We start from the raw sequence: 20767 nt of genomic DNA on the forward strand, positions 1-20767 counted from the left end.
ACAAAATACCTCAATATAGAGGTCCAGACTGTTGAATGAAATACACAGTTTGGACAGAGAAGTAATAATGTAGGACCAGGACTGGTACAGGGAACACTAAAAGGTAATGTACAAGTGTCAGAAGTGCTTTGGGCTCTAAAGGAATGGCATTATACCAAGATTATGTATATGATGACTCTTGTATGCTAATGGTCTTCCTAATGCAAGGAAAAAGAATGGAAAACATTAACTAGTAATACTTGAATATATAAAATGCCACAAAACTGCAGGTGAGTTCAACTGATCATTTCATATGACTGACAAAAGCAAACACAAAAGATGCAAACATGACAAATTATTTTTAAATTAAAATCCTTGAGAAAAAATCCCCACACTATTCAATTGTTTTATAAAAAAGACTCACATCAGCAGGCATGCATGAAATTTTATCAGCAGCCAGTTTTGTCTGGGTTGTATATACTTGTGTTTATGTAGCTCTGATTACTACTTTTTGATGAAATGGAATCAAAAGGCTACTGAAGAGTTCAATTTCTTCTGATGCTTAGTGTTCTCTTATCTCATACACATTTTTAATGACATCATGTTTGCCTTTTTTGGAACAGGCTATGATGTTAGAAATGTGAAAAGCCAAAAAGCGGCACTATTATTCCATTAGGAACAAGCACCTTGATTTCATGAAGCTTTTCTGAATATGAAAGGGTAAAGAGTAAACCGAAAATAATATATGAAATAGAAACTTTAGGAAAGAGTTTTCAAATCTTTAAATGTGGATTTCCATCAATATACTATATATTTTCTTTCATAACAAGCTGTGTCTCATTTATTCTGGAGAAAAGAGATATTTTCATTTTAACAAGATAATAACTTCCCATTCTCAGTTTTACCTAACTCAGGCAAACTGAATTTATTATTTTATTTGGCTCAGCACCTCTTTTCAGATGGCACTTGGGTAATGAAAGATGTGAAAAATCTTCTGTATACTAGCTGTCTATGTTTCTATGCAGAATCATAGAGTCATTTATGTTGGAAAAGACCACCAAGTACAACCAAGCACTGCCAAGTATATGTCTCCGTAAAAAATGTGCCTTTGTCTTCATTTCCCAGAAGACAAACCACTTTCCTGGGTAGATATATAGGTTCTATATAGCTTTATCAATTTAACTATGTCACATCTGCTCAGTAAATCTAAAAGAAAATTCTTAGGAAGGGAGTGAAATCACTACCAATTTGCTTTGCTTCCACATTTCATAATCTGCAGTGATTCAGCAGCTGCTACGTCAGCAATCCTTCCTCTAACTGAGGTGGGAATCTTTGAGAGCAGCAGGACAAACAACTGAAGTGGAAACTGCCATCTTCTCCCATTGTAAACTCTCTTGACTCATGAATTGGATGTGCCTATCTTGTCAGTCTCTAGGCTTTGTATTTCCATCAAATCACAGGCCAGATGCTTCCAAGCATTTTATTTTCTTAGGTGGGAATACAATTATCACTCCTTTTCCACAAAACACTGTGTGATATTAAAAAAATCCCCTCACTTCTAATTTTTAAAGATGACTACCATCATAATACCTCAAAAATCGAGTAAAACAGCACATGTAAGAGTACATTCAAAGGCAAACATGTTTAGATAAAAAGCGCCTACACTCCTCATTGTAAGACACTTGCCAGGGAAGATATGGAATTTTAATGCTTTGCCATGCAATAGTTGACTGGAAAAAATATTGAACAAAGTCTACTGTGGCATTATTTAAAGTTGCATGCCACATTGTAGGACTTCCCCTCAAAAATGTATTGTGCTTACCAGAAGTTAGTGTTTTGGTGAAAAAGTCAGATTGTGAGAAAAGGTATTTTTAATTTTTTTTTTTTTTTTTTGTGGAATACTATTTGCTATTGTACCACTGGGGATAAAATACTTTACTTGCACATTAGAACAGACCGTTTATGCTTATAATAATAAATTCTTTTTAAAATGGAGGACCAAATAATCTGTAGCTTTTCAAAGGAGAATAAGCAAAAATCCCCTCCTATGAATGAATTATTACCCTGTAAAATCAATTATTTTCTAACACATAATAGGGAAAGGAATCTTTTTCACTTTTATCACATAAAGCAAACAAATAAAATAATTCAGTTGTTGTACTTTGGGCCCAACCATCATTTAGATGCACAACTACAAAGATAACCTTAATTAATTATCTATTTATAATGACTCCTTGCCATTCTAATCTCCACGGTTCCATTAGCTACATGGTACACCAGTGTAATTTAAAAACTGTTTAATGAAGATGTATTTCTAATTTATTACATGATTTTTTAATTACAGGCCAGTGAATGTAATTACATTTTCTGCTTAAGGATAGAGCCTTCTTACAGTTCAGACGTTAATAAAAGCACTCTCATTATACTCTTTAGTATTAGTCAGTGTAACTACTCTGAAATTTGGTATGTTACATAGAAAGTATATCAAATAAAAGGAAAGATGAACACTGTATTATGTTTAGAATATGTGAGTTTTAGTACATATTAAATCTGAAAGTCTTGTATTAATCTTGTCTAGCTGGTATGAGAATTAAAATTATGTATTATCAGTCTGGTAAAATATATTTTTTTCTGTTCTCAGGGGGTTTTTTTCAGCACTAGTACAATCTTTGAAGCCTCACCCTTCCACTTCAGTGTGTTACAAACACACTTCCCAGCTTGCTTGTTCTCATCAATATTCCTTTCATATGCTACCAGCGATCTGTGGTCTCCCTTTAAAAAAATAAAGCAAACACAGAAAAACACTGGAAAAAAATTGGGGAAAGCACACATATAATCAAAGGAATAATTTTGAAATGAGACTATTGAAATTGCAAAAATTCTAGCCATTATTGCTCAAATTACCATAATTTGCCTGTGCAGCTACAGTAGCTGATTGCCAGCACTAGCCACTTGGATACACAACCACCACAAAAAGGAATGCAGTCAAGACAAACGGGAGTCACATTTTGTGAAGAGTGGCCATACCATTTCAGACTAAAGCTCCATCTAGTTTGGTAACCAAAGAGGATACCTAAGAAGTAGTAAGAACAAGATAAACATATTTGCTATGTGCCCCAAGTACTTTCCCGACCAAACAGGAGAAACAAATGCAAATGGCTTTCAAGCCTAACCCAGAAGTCAAATACCAGAGTGGATCAGGACAGCCACCAAGCTGTTTCATTCAAGTAGGAAGCTAACCATCACCTGCAAAGCACTGTTGCTTTGCATTTACTTGCAAACTCTTGCCGAGAACATTCACCCCAACATCAATAGTCACAGTCTCAAAGACTATGGCTTCTCCTTACTACAATCATTATGCACCAGCTAACAAAAGCTGTTTTCAGTAGCATGAACAGAAATGACAGCAACCTGATATAACAGCCCTGTTACCCACTTCAATATTCTGAAACCTTATCTGGATTTGTACCTACTGTTGCCTTTTTCACCTCTTCTACAGATACCTCTTCTTGGAGGTATGTCAGACCTCACCTTCCACCTTCTACTGATCCCTCTTAGTTACATACTATTGAAAGAAAGTCAGGCTGATGCCCTAAGTATTCACTTTATATACCTAGGCAATAATAGTGTACACATATAACAACATACAGCATCAAAAACTTGAGAAGTACTAAATGCATAAGATCTGCTATAAATTTGCAGTCTCTTCAAATAGCTGATTTCTTTTGCCTAAGCAGCTAGTGCAAATTCATTCTATTCCCATGCTGACATTAAACTACTTGGAGGAGTCTATACAGTTTACTACCTCAACCACATTGCACAAAAACCACAGAAAACCTCACCTTTAATCACCAACAAAAATGTTTTCCAGACACTGGATTCTTTTCTATTGATATACCTCAAACTAAGTGCATGGCTTAACTCCAGCCAGCAACTAAGGTAAGATAAGCAGCAATTTCAGGGATTTTTTTAGAAACACAATGGAACCTTGAATCAAATAAGTCTTTGAGACCTGTCCAGACTTCTTTTTGTTAAAACAACGTTCTCAGAGAAGCCAAAGAGACTTTTAACAGACTCAGGGCTGTTTTATAGAAACTAGAACACAAGCATGTCTAGTGGAGGAAGACTGGAATCCACTGTGTAATAAAAAATAGTAATAAAAGAATATGCTAACAAATATTCCCTTTGTCCACTGTGTCATTGAAGACTATTAGTCAAACTCAGTGACTTTTAGGATCACTGTAATCTCCATGCAATTACCTCTGGGTGTCTACGAAGACTCCTCTGCCACTCCTGTGACAGGGCAGTATCCGTACTCTGCTCTTTTCAGGTGTCTCCTTGCTGTCTGACAGGCTTCCTGCATTCTTATGTGCTTTGCTTTTTCTCCTGACCTGACCTGCAGTCTGTAAGAGCAATATCTTCTCAAGAGAAGAAGATATCTCCACCTAAATCTATCATCTCTTTAACAGGAAATCTAAGGTAAGAACTGAAAAACAAACAAACAAACCAAAAAAACCCCAACAAAACAAAACAGGTAAAAAAATAGTGTATTTTCCATGTTAAATTTCTAGGGTTTATGGGGTTTTTTTTCTAGGAAATGAAAACTGGGTTACTTCTACATTTTTTATCATTTATGGTACAATTTTGTTATTTGCTTTCTTTTCATGATGTTGACATGTGTGATTCTCAAAAATCATGCAGAAGCTTATCTTTGAAATGGCTAACTCCTCTTACTATATGTGTCAGTAATTCCTTCAAAATATTATAAACCCTTGATTGGTACTGACATCAAACTGTTGATCTGGCTATTCCTTTTCTTCTCCATTTGCTGTTCTCCAGGCTCATCCCTTACTGGCAGAGTTTTCAGAAAACCTTCCAACTGTTGCAACATATACTACTTTTCTAGTATTCTTCAATAGAGATGACCTATTTTCCCAACATAAGCACAAACAGCTCTTGGACTTACATCAGCCCATGAGTTAGGACATTTTCACTTCTTTGCGTTTGCTCCCATTACCTACGCATTGCATCAGAATTCATTTTCATGTTTCTTACTGAATGGTGAGGGAAAGTATCCTACTTACTGTTTTACTATCCTTAAAAACTCAATTACTCCCCCAGTGCCTTGTCCCTTCAAGGAATTTTCTTGTTGATCAGTGGTTTAATCTACCAATTGTAACAATCCCGGCTATTCCCAACCCCTTTGTTTTCTGCTGGTTATCCATTTCATTTAATCTGCAACCTTTCCCTATGTGCCACCAGAATGAAATTCCAAGCTTCTTGCAGAGACCATTCTCTGTTCTACAATAGAGGAGATTCTGGGAAATCTACAGGTAATTAACAGTGTTTTCCAAGAGGTAAATCAAAGTACTCTATATGAAAGTGCCTGTATTTTCTGAGTATGTTATTTATCACATTTCTTCAACCAGTAAAGGATAAACTTGTATTGAAAGAAATTCTGCAATAACTGAAATTTTCTCAGCAGGATTATTGATGTGCATTTCCTAGAGACTAGGAGACAAATACTAACATCTGGTCTTGACTAAGATAGATACTCTGATAAAAGTAACTTCTTTAGTAGTTTGGCAAACTCTTTGGCAAGATCCACTGAAGCACACGAAAGACAAAAGTATGATGATGTCTATCATCGCTTTCTTTGCACTTTAAAAAGTCTCCTGTAATTTCCCAGTGCAAAACAGAGTGGTATCTTGTGTAAATGCATCCCTTCAGATAGCATGAGACACTTTCTAATGACTCGTACATTCCAAATCAGGATTGTATACATTGTTTTTCAGATTAGAGTATTTCCAGAAAATTATAAACATATGTTTAACTCTTTGGCATAAGTGGAAAAACATCACTTACTTTCTCCAAATATATGCAAACCCCCCCATTATAACAGAAAGACATCACAAGTTCAGAGAAAGATGAGAGCATGACCTGCTGTGAATCTCATCTGAGGTACACAACACCTGGTGCATATAAGGCATCGTTTTCCGTAGAAGCATTTGTTGTTAAATGTTGTTGTGAAACATGAGACACAGAAATGTGTCAGGCTAACGGATTGTCTCATGTAATGATAGATGAAGGTTAGAAAATTCTATCTGATATATAATATTCTTCTCAAATTGTGCTTAACTCAGCAACTGCAAATAAGAAAGTGTAGACATGTGAAGACTTTTTAAAATATGCCTCTATTGAACATCATTTCAACCTCTGGGGAACAAAACAGATCTTTCAACAGCACCTTTTCCCAACTTCAAGCACAAGTCAATCCCCAATGTAACTTACTGGCATAACGGAATGTCATCTTTGATGATGCATCTTCCTCCATTTTTGCAGTATTCTTCAGGACAAACTGCAAACATAGAAGTAAAAATTAGAATTTAAAGTTCCCCCCATCGTTATTATATTTCTCATTGCCTGATTTTAAAAATGGAAGAATATCCACATTTGTCTATTTGGGTACTTAGCACTATCAAAAACTCTTCTTTTAGACCTTGACTTGGTGATGTAAGTGTCAAGTCATAAATACATTACTGTCAATGGGCTCCTCTTGAGCTTATAGAAATCCTGGTACTTCACTTGAGCAGGCTTCTAATTCTTTTCAAGTCAGAGTTTTACGTGACTCCAGAAATGAAGCTTTTGCCACTTACATAATTTTCAAACAAATAGGAATATATAAAGTAACATCCAAAACAATCGAACTTATATTTAAGAAGTACTTAAGTCTACTTTATTATTAATAGCTTCTACATAGGGGTGACAAACAGACACTCCTGTGTCACCAACCTTCTTATTAAAGATGTCCAGAAATTTAACACTTAGAATCACATTCTCATAAGAACTAGAGAAATCAATCTTGAAAAGAGTAAATGTGTTTAAGTAAAGGGAGATGTCAGTGATATATTATCAGCTGTTGACATCCCTTAACGTGGATTTCCACATCATCACGTTTAGTTTTACATTCCTACAACAAGAAAAACTCAAAATAAAAAATGAATCTCCTCAATTTCTTTAGTAAGAAAATAACTTGTAAAATGCAAATTAGACCTAAAGAATCTTGGGTACAAATAAAGAAATAAAAATTGTTTGCTGAGGCATAAAAACAGTGCTATTCAGTGTGGACAACTCCAGTTTTAAGAAGAACTTTTGGAAAAAAACATTAATTACTTAAAAGATCTGCTTTCTGACAAAATAGTAAAAGATTTGTAATTCACTGTCATGCAAGGCTACGAAGTTATGTTCTATATTCCTATATTCTTCTACATGGAAGTAATTTCTGAATATATTCCTTTACATTTAAAATACTTTTTAGAAATCAAATTTACCAAGTATGCATTCTTTCTGCATTGTAAAATCGGTAATTTTTAATGTTAAAGTATGATTTATTCTCTCACATTAATAATAAAAGAGAAAGTTATAACAAACATATATAATGAATATAATACTTGTGGACAAGTTTCACTCCCAGAGAAATCAGCGGATGTCTCCTACCAAGAAGGTAATGTAGGACATCTAACACACTATAATGAATTATATTATTACAATATATACTATGTATTGTAAACTTTATCACATAACTCATAATAAATTATAAAAACAGAGAGTTGAATTTTCAGCTAATGCAACTTTACCAAAGTCGGGGGAGTACTGTTAATACAGAACTGGCCCAGAGTTTGTAACCGGCTTGGGGAAGAACTGCAGTAACTTTGTGTCACTGAATGGGATGTTTTTAATCTAAATTTAATTTTTTTTGTCATAATCTATGTTTTTGTTAGATTTTCTCAATAAAAGTCTCATTCAGATTGGATATTTATTAGTGTGCTGTTCTTACCTTTCTCCACAATTTAACTCAATATTGTGGGAAATGCATTGTGTTAAAACAAACATTATATATTTTGGTTTATTTTCTAACCTGGATTTGTGTTACACTTACCAAACAAAAATTCCTATTAACTCAGAAATGTGAGTTGATTTAAGCTGGCTATTCACTTGGCTAAAATCAAGAGAGTGCCTTAGTAGTACACTATAGAAGCTTTCGCCTTTTTTTTTTTTTCTTTAAACAGTGTGTTTATACTTTAAGAAACATCCCTTGTGAAGACAATAACTAAGCATATTATTTTCCATGTTTTTCTTCCTATTTTATCTGTATCATACTTTCATCAGGAAAATTCACGCCTGAAGTAATTTGATAAAAGTTTTAGCAGAGGAAATTCAGTCAAATTTGAGGATTGCCTAAAGATTCAGTAGGAAATAACTACAGTTTTTTGTTTCAAATGATTTTTTTATGCAAAACTGAGTACCTGAACAGCTGGACTCATCAAGGCTGAAATCAATGCAGTCTGCAATGCCATCACAACGTTGGGAGGTTGCTATACATTGATTAGTTGATGCGCATAACAAAGAACCATTGAGACAATCTTTAATGGCTGAAACAAAAAGTAACATGACAGTTATTATCAGCTATATTTCTTTTTCTCACTGTTAAAAAACTACCAGAAAAGTTGATTTGTACTATAGTATATAAACTTGCATCTGTGTGACTTCTATAAGCTTTCATCTTCAAAAACAGTCAACCTTACTACTGAGCAGATAAACAAGTAAACAAACACAGAGCACAGATGTTACAGAAGCTGGATTTTCCCATGTTATATTTGTGAAGAAGAAGGGAGTGTATTTACCTAAAATGTTGTCAGAGTAAGCTGCAAAACCCAAATAAAACCCCATAAAATGTATAAGAAAACTGGATCAACTCTCATTCACAACCTAGTTTTAAAATGATGGAACTAATTTTTGAAAACAAGTAAAAAAAATGACATAATGTCTTTTTTTCTTCTATTACAAGAAACCAATGACTAAGAGATAGTTAACCCGTAAAGAAGTAGAGAAATACTATACTGGAGAATCTAAACTTGCACACTTTTTTTATTCTTGGACATTCAGTTATATTTTCTATGTTTGTATCCAGAAGAATTATGAGAGGTAAATCTTGCTGGAATCACATAAGCCTTCAGGTACTGAATTATTCCTAAGTCACTGATCTACAAGAATGTACTTGATGGTCCTGTGGACTCCTATAGAGTATAACACCATTTTGTTATTTTATCTCAAACAGTGTTGTCTTACGCTGCCTTAAACCATTGTTTTTAAGGTTTTTGTGTAGGTAATTTAAACTGAACTCTGTCACCATGATACTAATGCAAATCAGAGGGAACTCTTCTTACTCCATCAGAGTTATATATATTCACATTAGCTTTTGAGTTTAGAGTGAGAGAATCTGGGAATATTAAAAATATCCCACTGCCACAGCAAAATGTCATAATGCTTTCCTGTTAATGGGTTCAAAAGCCAGTGTGTGTGGCAATAACTTCCCAGGCTGGATGACCAGGCTACTGTAGGATGTATTTGTTCCACCCTTAGATATAATTTAAATCACTGGCCTATATGGGCTGCAAATATGTGCTAAATTTAAAATACTGCATTTCAATTTAGACCACAATAATGGAGGCAAATCTTGCCAGTTTTGATCCCGCCAATCAACTCTTGCCAATGTTGATATTCAGAAATATGAAATGAGTAAAGGGTTTTGGGATCAAATCTTTAATTACATGCACTGACTATCTACTGAAGTCTGCAGGAAAATCTGTAGAAGAATACTAACAAATATAAAGAGTAGTTTGCTTTTGTTTACAATTTCAATTCACCTTTATCACAGAACTTAAAGATCTGGATGATTTTAAACTATCACTGTTCTGTTCTGCATACGTGTTTATATCAAAGTCTCTTCTGACCGGAGAAGTCTTGATATTAGTAGGAATTTGCTGGTATAAAAATGCTGCAGGATAAAAAAAATATAACAAGAAGAACAACAACTTCCTTTTCTGCTTTCCATTCCCTTGACTACTCAGTCTGGTGGTACAGGTTGTGGCAAACTGAAAAAAACCAGCAGTTTACAGCATCACTCCACATTTGTAGCATATCCTACCATCTATCTCCCATACTCTGTTATGCACTTTCCTAACCAAATTATGATCACATACTTATTTCGGTGCAATCAGATCCAAATCCTGGACAGCCTTTGCAATTTGGGGGATGATGTCCCAATGGTATTTGAACCAGTTTTATAAGTGGTCATTTGCTCACAAATACCCAGTCTGTAAACATAATTATATGTTCAGACTAGGACTTCAGAAACAAAATTGGAAGTTCACCCTAAAACATGTTCTTCTTATGTCCTTTAGACCTTTTTCCCCTGCACATGTATTTTGAGGATGCTGTAAACTATGTGGATGTAGACTGCTACATATTGTCATATATATGACGACTAACACAAAGATTCATTTCCTGAGCTCTAACTTGCATTGAGGATTGTGTTAAGAACAGAAAGTGTCCTTTAGCCCTTTATTATTTCCTCTGATCCTGGACTGGCTGCTGGACTCATATCTGAGGACAAAACAGAAGAAAAGTTGGTCCATTTATATCTGTTGATCGTCAAGATTTTGACATGTCCTTTTATCTTGAACAAGCTTATTGCACTGAGATTGTATACCACTTACAGAGGGAACAGTGGTATCAATGGATCTGAATGCTGAATACTTTGCACAGATCCAACATTTAAGATAGAAGGTATAAAATACTACAAACATAATACTGTACAGCCTAACTGCTGTGAGAACTCCATGGGAAATTCTGTTTGCATAGATCTCTAAGTCATAGAGAAAAGCAATTCTGTGGTAGAAATTGTGGGTTTAGTAGAGATCTGACTAACGCAATTGTTTGTTTGCTTTTCTTTGTCCTTGACTTCTTTTGGGTTTTATACTTAATCTCTGCAAGATGCAAGATGCATAATACATTTTGACAACTGGTCTTCATCCCAGAAGAAAACCTTCTCTGATGAATTCCTGAGTTCAGAAGCCAGAAAATTTTTGTCCATCTATTTTTACTTAGGTGAATTAAATTGCTATGGGACATGGCATGCACAAAACAGGTGGTGTCGGTAAGAAGGTGTCAGTACTTCCTAAACTGAAATTTTCTAAGATCTGCAGGAAGATTTGATCTGCACCAAAAAAAACCCAAAACCAAACACCCAACCCAAAACCAAAATAACTTTGCTAATTAAATCTTACTCTTTGTTCATAACTGCTTAGGAAAAAAATATTCAATTTCAAACTAAAATCTGGAAAAAAACCCACTCCCAATCTTTGCTATTATTTCAGTACACATAGGCTGCAGCTACTGTCACAACAATCAATTTTATAGATTATGCAGAAATTTAAATAAAATAAATAAAATTCGTGAATTATTTACATTTTCTTTCTGAATTTTCTCTGTTGACAACCTTACATGGCATTTCATATGTTAAAAGTAGGCACCTAAAGATGAAATGCTGCACTCTCCTAGCACATACATTTTGATGGGAAAACCAGCTGCGAGAGTATCAGCTTTTCACTGATTTCATTCCACACTACCACTAACCGCTTTTTGCTTTGCCTGCAATCAGTATCTTCTTCAGAGAAGAAACATGAGTTGCTGCTTCTCTATTCCTATCTTATATCGTCAACACTTACATGTTTATATAGTCATAACTGAATTTTGGACTAACAACAAGATTACAGATTTGACTAAGATTCTCTCTCTCACACACACACCCCCCAGAACCCCAAGGTGCAATATTTATTGAGAATTTTTGTTCTTCAAATAGACTGGGACTTAATTTCCCCTCATTCCCTGAGCATTGCTTAGAATTCAAAGGGAATGAAACAATCTCAGTTATTTGGAGAATACCTATAATCATGGAAATCTTGTGGCTTTCCAATTTTTGATTCTAGAACACATTAGCTGCTGTGGTGTGGAGTTGGGATGTACATGTACTAGGACACAACAGGGAGGTGTCTAACAGGACATACTGAGGAGGAAACTAAGTGAAATGAAGATTAATGAGGAGAGGTTTATTTAAAATTAGGGACATGTAAAATTTCAACAAGCCTCTGGGTAATGTTGAATTTAAGATGAGAGACATCTCCAAAATCATGTCTTTTGCAAACAAAACCACAGAGCCCATGTCTAAAAAAAACCACAAAAGTGCCTAGAAAGGCATGAACAGATAGTCTGCACAATCTATGCCAGTTTGTAGAATAATTTGTGAAAAGAAATAGCATATGCAGTGGCCTGCATATTCAGTATTTTCAATACAAAATGTTAAAGAATTTGAATTTCTAACCTAGTGGAAACTGATACTTTTAATTGTTTTTGTTCTGATAAGGATGAAAATTGAAATGTTAAACTTCTGCAGAACAAGAAGTTTAGAAAGAAATGTCTTTATATGTAAAAAGCCTCTTATTTTTTTCCAAGTAGCTAATGATTTTGACCTTCCTGGAATGAAACACTTGGCCTCAGCTCATCTACCAATAATGAAATATTTCAAACTGAGCAGATGGTCACTTTTGTGTCTATCGGAAACTTCATGGTAACTCATTGCAGTTACATTTCAAAGCCTGTTGTCCTTGCATTTTGCTTGTGAGCCCTTTTGCTTGGTCAGGGCACAGATTGCTGCTACTGTGTGAACAGACTTGGTTTCAAAATCATTGAAAGGTCAGGACTGCCTTGAATGTTAGTGAATTACAGAACTGCAAAAGTCTATCTGTCATATTGTAATCACAGATGAGGCAATGCAAATGTAGCTGACTGATCTACAGAAAAAAATGAAAATGCTTCCAATTATTAAGAGAAACACAATAAAAAATATTTTATGCATTTATCAAAGTTGATATCCAGGGAATAAGAATGCATAAGTAAAAATATGAGTGACTGTCCAGGTAACACATTATACATGATACAAATAATATTTTTCTTGATGAGGGAATAGCGAATGCTACACTATACTTCATTATGTTGTTCTTTTTAACATCACTGTTTTAGGGAAGTAAGTTAACGTTGCCTTAACTATAGCAATGAAAGTAACTTACGGCAGCCAATTTCGTCTTCATTAAAGCGGCAGTCAGGCACACCATCGCATTTTAGGAGGGATGGGATACAGCCCTTGGAAGGACACAGGAACTCTGTTTGTTTGCAAGAGCCTGGAGATATGGTAGTAGGCATCTCTGTGGGACAGTTCGTTTCGTCACTTCCATCCAAGCAGTCTTCAGCCCTGTTGCATTTTGCTGTGAGGGGCAAACACTGCTGCACATATGCACATGTGAACTGGTCACTACTGCAAGTTGGAGGGTGTGGATCAGCTGATCCTACAAGAAAAAAAGTAATATTTATTTATTGTCTTCTTTCACTAGTCATCTATACTGTCTTTGAGATGTACACAGGAACAGCAGGATATGCAGCTGATCTGATTACTAAACTCTGAAAAAAAACCAACCCAAAACAACTTGTATAAAACCACAGCTTCTAAGTACAGAACACATTATTAAAACACTTTGTCTCATCATATTAACTCCATTGTTGTTGTTGCAGTATTTTGCTTCTAAAGCTCAAATTCAGCATTTGTTCTGATCCTATTACTGCTTGTGCCATGTATGTATTGAAGGGTTAATACCAAAGTATTAGTAAAACTTCTCTTCCACCTTCTATCAGGAAAAGGTTAAAATGGCCCTCAAGTTACAGTCTTACTCTGTTCGCATATTGAATGGGTGAAAAGAAATCAAAGACAACCTAAGTCTGGATTAACCAGGAACTTGTTTCATGGAAGGCTGTTATGCATGGTAAGGTCTGACCCCTCTGCAGAGCAAGAAAAAGATTTTCATAAAGTAACAACAAAGATTTTCATAAAATAACAACAAAGATTTTACTGATATGCTTTATTATCAACCTGATTCTGTAGCTTAGTTTGTTGTGATAGAGTTAAATCAAAGAAAATACTAGATAAAACTTTCCAGGATACAACTGAAAAAAAGATGTATTTTTAAATTAAGACATTAAATTACTTGCATTGCTGGAAATAATACTGGAAAAAACTTTCTGTAATCACTCATACAAACAAATTTCTCTCAGATGCTTCTGTCCCTCTTTCTTCCTAGGAAAATTACTGTGACAGAATTTTACCAGCAGAAGCATCAGAACTGTTTGTGGAAACTGAATTCTAAAGAAGCTGTCTATGCTCATGCTGTGTTCTTTACACCAATAGTGTCTCCCATGGGAGCAATGTGATGGATTCCTGTAATTACTGTTTTATGTGCAGAAAAAAGAGAAAATTATCCAGAATTTAAATCTATGTATTTAATCTTTTCTAGGTCAATTTGTGGCAGATGAGTAAAGAAGGTAATATTATCTTTGTTAGAGACAAGGAAAGACTAATTAATGTCACCGCGTCTGTAAAAGACAGGTTTTGCTGTTGTCTTGGGCTGAAGCAGAGCAGATCAAGTGCAAAAGTTCACAGGTGGGTTTTAGCTTGCCTTTTGAAATGGTGCAAGCATTGCTCTCTGACCTCAGAAGTCAAAAGTTACTGCTGCATTAAGTCAGGACACGCTGTAAGGGAATACATGGATTCTGGCATTATTTTACTACTTTTAATCCACTGGGCATAGCAGTATGTTTTTGCATTCTGTGATACCAGCTGGAGAACTTTGCTGAAATTGTAAAATACCTACATCATGAATAACAATAGCATTTTGTACAAAAAAATGAACTGCTAATGCATTCAGATAAACAGAATACTAGTGTTATTTTACCATCTGCTTTCTTGTGAAACAGTTGCAAGCAAAAAGAGCTCAAACTGCAGTCTAACAATGACCTATGCTAGCATAGCAATTTTTGATTTTCATGTTACCTTTATGTCAGAAAATCGTAATTGAAAGGCTTCCTACAATAGAACATTCCTGCCATCACTTCATACCACTAGTTTTGTTAAATTCTATCATGCTACTAGAAAAATGTATTTCATACACTGGACATAATCTAAATATAAAACAATAATAATGGATTTTTTCACAGTGAAAATAATAACTTGCTGATTTTTCAGCTTGTTTCTCTTCAGAATTACATCATAAACCCCTCAAATACATATGCTTTTAAATGGGAATGAAAAGATTGCATTTTCATGATATGTGTTTTATAAATGTATTAGTTTAAAAAAATCTATTTTCATTTATGCTACATCAAAAAGCTTATAAAATCTGTCTTTAGGTAGTTAAGCATAGACATTTAAATCACATAATGTATTTTTGAACAAATTAGAAGTATTTTAGATTTTGCATTTTTTCCTGCTTTGTTCCTGTATTTTAGCAAGTAATTAAAAATAGTAGCACATAAAGAGGTTAGAATTGGGTTCATCATGAAGAATTTCTATGTAAGGCCATGATTCTGCCAAGATACTAATGAAATGTATGGAAGGTCATTGGGCGAACATATTTCTCTCTTTATTGATATAAAACTAGTGCTGTTAAAAATAGACCAAATCTTACACAATGGATTTAAAAATATATATATATTGAGTTTACACTTTCTCTGGGAAAAAAAAAAGGTATGATTATATTAGATACCTGTTTTTTTTGTCTGTTACTTCTGACCCTTTTCCTCACAATGTCCGGGGGGCATTTAAGCAACAAAAATTACTTAAGCTGCAGTCAGTTCTACATAGGCATTTTTGTCCTTTCATACTCCCATTTTTTTTTACTGAGTTTCTGATAATACAGTGCAAATTAATGCCACACAGTTCCGATATATTTGACTTCCCTAGGGTCACTTGTTTATGTTGCAGGAACAATTGTGAGCATTTTTGACCCAGTTTAATTCCCTATACCTGTCCTGTTTGTGATATGCTTGTTAAGAGGTTTCTACCCAGCTTTGTTCTGAAAATTGAAGTACCCCTTTAAATTCAATAGTTCTTGAATGTGTTGCTTGTTATGAATCTGATCTTGAGTGTTAAACTGTCTTTGGGCTTTTGTAGCACTGATCAGTTTAGTCTTATGGTCCCGATCATATAAAGTGCTTATGCATATAAATGATCCATACTAAAGTCAGTAGTTAGTCAAATGCATGAATGCTTTATTGAATGGGGGATTATTATTATTAATATTAATATTATTATTATTATTGTTATTGTTATTGTCTATCATGATTCCCTATTGCTGTTAGAAAATATTGCTTAGGAAGAATTTCTTCCAGACTTGCATACCAATTACTTTAGAGTGTGCAATATTCACTGAGAGCAGTGAAGATGTCTCCAATTTATGCTAAAGGTTAAATTAGGGGTAAGGTTAACCAGGGGTCTTGTTGATGTCTGTTTTATATTTTCAGTACATTAATAAAAATCCAGAGATACCTTGAAATCTGCAAAATCATTTTAGATCAGAATAAATGAGAATATACCTCAAAGACCATAAGAATATCACCTTGCATATTAACTCACATTATATTTTAATTACTTACAGAAATAATTCACATCTCTTTGGTTTCAGATGCAATAGGAAAATTGTGCTCTGGATGACATTCTCTAAAACATCACAATTACCTTGATCTTCCCAAACTGCACTCACAAGTTCAGTCTATTATCTTTACATAAAGTAGGTTAAAAATGCTTTTCTTACTTATAAATTAAATGTGCCTGGTAAAAATTCTGAAGTTTTATAAAACATTATTTTGTTTATAGACAACATTTTAAACTGACTAATTAGGAATATGCAAATCTAGAAAATCATTAACTAATTCCAACTGAAATCTCAAGCAACTCATTAATGCAAAGCTACTACCTATGTAATTATTTATATTAAACTCTTTATTGCAGTATCTGCTACTGACATGTTCCAATTTAGAGTAGCAAGATTCATTCAGTTTTCTTGCCACCGGGAAGAACTGAAGTGTTAACACTGCAGCGTGGTTAACAGTTAAAAATGAGCTGGCACTAATGCGAGACACATCAGAAATACCTTCCATTGTACTGAGTTACACAGTGGTATACTCACCTGACTCAGCCGTAGAAACTAAACTTATGCATATATATATGAATCTTATATCCACTCCTGTACATACACACGAAGGTTATGTAAACAGCAGAAACTGAAATGTGTTTTTTCAATGCAAATTGAATATCCATTTGTGGCCTACAGGCCATTAGTCAATTAAAATCTTTAGATTCAACAATTGTATGATACTGGCATGCCAAAAAAGTTTCTCTCACTTTTTGCCAAATGCCGAAAAGATGTTCCCAAGCCAGCCACTCATCTCCTGAGTGTTGCGTGGCTCATTTTCAGACCACATTCAGACCACATTCAGAAGTGGAGGAGATACTGTACAGGTTACTTTTTTAAAAAGCACTATCTATTTGAAGCTGTTCAAGGATTTGGAGATAAATCTAGTGAAAATGATGTGTTCTAAGGAACACAGGATAAAAGCTTAGATTTGCTTAGCTTTCTGTACCTAGGCTGTGCGTGATCACTGAAAAGCAGGACTGGAGATCCTCAGGAATACATTCAGTATTTACACACAGATGAAAAGCAAACTAATCAAAAACAACTCCAGAGAAAAAAAACTCTGCTCTGTGGAACATTGAGTCTGGATTTAGATCTGCGTGGAAAACGGCAGCAAATTGTCAATGTTTCATTATAGATAAAGGAATCATGATTTTTTTAAGTAGCAAGCTGAGGACATGTGTTTTTTTTTTCCACTCTGTTTCATTTTACTTATTGTGTGCCTTGCAAATAATCAAAATTAAAGAAAGGCTTTAAAAATGTGCATATAACATCTACTTGTACATCACTAAAAAGTCGATTCTGTTAGGTCCTAAAAAAATCACATTTTAATTTGATCCTAATCCTTTGTGAAACCTCACACAGCCGTGCTAAGTGAGTTATTACCTAAGGACCAAGAAGTGTTACCCTACAAGCATCCTCATACTTTGAAGAGAAGTTTGGTAGTTGAGGTAGATACAAAAAAGCAAGAATCAGACCAGTATGTAAAGCAATCCAAATTTGGTATGAACTGCAATTTGAACTACAACAGATACAGCTGAATATATCTATATGTCATCACTGTCAGAAAAAAAAAAAAGAGTGCTTTTAGGTACTTCTTCATTTCAATGTGCTAACCACCAAAACATGTTACACTAAATAGAGCTCATGAGCTGATGATTTGGGAGAATGGAGCCTTTACAGTATGAAAAGTGTTAAGTCAGTAAATACTCATCACCAAGGACATAATTACATATTTGTGGGATAGGCGTTTGTTAAAGGCTTACTGTTGTTTGATGGACTTTTTCTGTACACATATGCTCTGTTGTACTACTGTCTTTGTCATCCATGGAGTGTACTGATCCCATTTCCTGACTGTACTCCAAACTTCACAGGTCAACACTGTAAACATTTTGCCCATGAATCACAGGGGCTTAGTCACAGGAAAAGACAGAACTGCTATTACCCAAATGCTAATATAAAATAAATGTCAGTATTACACAGTCATTAGTACAGCGAGAAACATAAACAAGCTTAATTTGAATGAAAGAACATCTCCGTGCTATCCACTTCTTCTGCCTTTCTTGTGCAGATACCAAGATCTCTGGTGCAGAGTAGGTCTCCATTTATATTTTTCTATCTCCTATAACAGTGAATTCTAATTAAGGCTAGTAGATGTTGGCACTAGAGTCAACAGCAGGAAGCACAAAATAAAGTTACTGCATGCTATTACACAGAATTAAGTCAGTTGTATCAGAGCTTGCTCTAAAGCCCATTTAGGTAAATGGGACGACTCATATTGATTTTAATGGGCCTTGCATCAGACTCTTGAAAACTAACCACCTGTCTGATATATTTGCATAAGTAATTTGCCTACTAAATCTAATAAAAACTGTGAACCTATTAACTGTAGCTAAAAGAGCCAAAAATAACGCCCTCCAACAGTTTTCATTAGACTAGAGTATAAATTAATTACAGGTCCAATCCAATCCGTAAATTAAATTGAAATAAGTGGCAGTCCTCACCTTCACTTCAGTAAACATTGGTTCAGGGCATGAAACCAGCCCATTCAAAATGGCTGCAAGGAAATAAACCTTGTTTAAAAAAAATTAACCAGACTGAAGTTTTTCAGATACTTTAACAATCTGTCCATGAGTCTTTATCAGTGTCAATAAAGCTTCTGCTAAAAAATAAAATGTTAATTTCAAAGCTTGTAAAAAGACAAAAAGGCAGAAAATTGAGTCTGTCCAATTGAATCTTGAAGTCTCTTCCTCTGGTGAGGACACAGAAGTATGGGCCAGGGTATTGAAAAGGATCCCAGAGACCCTCTTACGAAGCCAGATTTACAAAACCAGAACTTGGCCCCATGACTTCAGAGTTTTATAAGTCTGTGCAGAATTGTGCATAATGCATAACTTATTTTAAATTATGACAGTTTGATAACATACAAACATAATGGAAAACCGACAGGTTTACTGCCAGTGATAATCAAACTATGATTTATAGTTTCCACTCAGAGAACTACTGCTTCTGGCTGAAACACACTGACTACCTGTGACAGCAATATGGCAATATTTGCCATATTTCTGCTAAGAACAGCCCAGGAACTGCTAGCTATGCCTGCTGTTGTGATAGATTTACTTATTTGTTTATTTTTTAAGAGCAATGAAAAACTGGAGAAGCTGTGAAGCATTAGTTTCCAACAAAATGAGGTGGGCTGCACTACAGGACAGGTTTAATGTGGAGAAAAGAGCAGTTTCTTAGAATCAGCACATTTTCATAGGTGGAGTGGGAACATAACACTATGCTACGCCTTTTTTTTCCCAACTTCTGAAGAAACATAGCTTCTACAGGTACGAATTTATAATCATCTGAGAAGAGCCCTGAAGAAAATTATGGTAACATCCATATAATTTCTGAGGTAAATCTGAGCTTGTGATTTATTCTTGTTGAGGAGAAAGGTAAGTTTCACATAACGAAGATTCTGAGAATTTTCTTCTCTCTAAGATAGTATCATGAAACTATGTAATTCCAAAAATAATTTCTCTCCATCCCTCCAAGGAAATATATTGATTTTTATGAATAAACTTAGCAAGGCAAAATATCACCTCTGTGACTTGAGGGTTGCTTGGATTTTTTTGGTGTAAACAGATGGGTTTTGGAGGTTCAATATTAATGAAACTATTCTAATAGACTATTAATAAATCCAAAGATTTTTAATTTCCCAAAAGGCATCTAGCTTGAAACAGAAGATTTCAGAATTCTGTACAAGTGTAAGAAGGCAAAAAGAAACTGAAAGATTTGGACAAATATATTTATTTAAACATACATAACATAATTGTATTCAGGACACGCCATTAATTATGCTAGTATATACAGTGCATATCTTATTCTAAAATTATTCCCAGTTTTCCTCCCTGTGAAATCCACAAAAAACTGTGGTTTCATGGCCAGCTACCTTTGTGCACTAGAAGATGCTGGAACAGGCTGAAGACGCTCTCTAAGGTACTATGTCCTGGATCATAGTTTATACTCTTTAAAAATGCAGAAATGCCATACCTATGCCAAGTAATGAGGATCTAAACCATATTGTGATTGGTTTCAGGGAGAAACTAATTAACTAAGGAAATTATTCACAAATATCCCCAGTATCCCCAGTCCTCTATCACTACTAATTTTGCTTTCCTCTTCCCCTCCTTTTGTTTTTACAGGCAGCTGCCCTCTTGCCCTTGAGGAAAGAAATTCCCTGAGCTCTCAACCTGAGAGAGATTTCTGCTTCACTGCAAGAGTGAGCAGACAAGATAACAGTGATTCCCCTGGCTCTGTAACTTAAAGAAATCAGAAGTTAAGTCTCCTCTACAGTTTTTCCCCATGATCTAACACTGTAGTAT

At 34.7% G+C, this 20767-nt stretch overlaps 1 protein-coding gene across 1 annotated transcript in view; it reads right to left on the minus strand.

Annotated features, from left to right (window-relative positions):
• Positions 1-20767, minus strand: part of MALRD1 (MAM and LDL receptor class A domain containing 1) — a 282516-nt gene that overhangs the window by 43063 nt on the left and 218686 nt on the right. Inside the window, exons 33-35 of the mRNA XM_037383834.1 lie at positions 12948-13223; positions 8286-8411; positions 6271-6337 (exon numbers count right to left, since the gene is read on the minus strand). Coding sequence (XP_037239731.1) covers positions 6271-6337; positions 8286-8411; positions 12948-13223 — 469 coding nt within the window. The remainder of the gene's footprint in view (positions 1-6270; positions 6338-8285; positions 8412-12947; positions 13224-20767) is intronic.

This window comes from Falco rusticolus, chromosome 4, assembly GCF_015220075.1.
Source record: "Falco rusticolus isolate bFalRus1 chromosome 4, bFalRus1.pri, whole genome shotgun sequence".
NCBI lineage: Eukaryota > Metazoa > Chordata > Aves > Falconiformes > Falconidae > Falco > Falco rusticolus.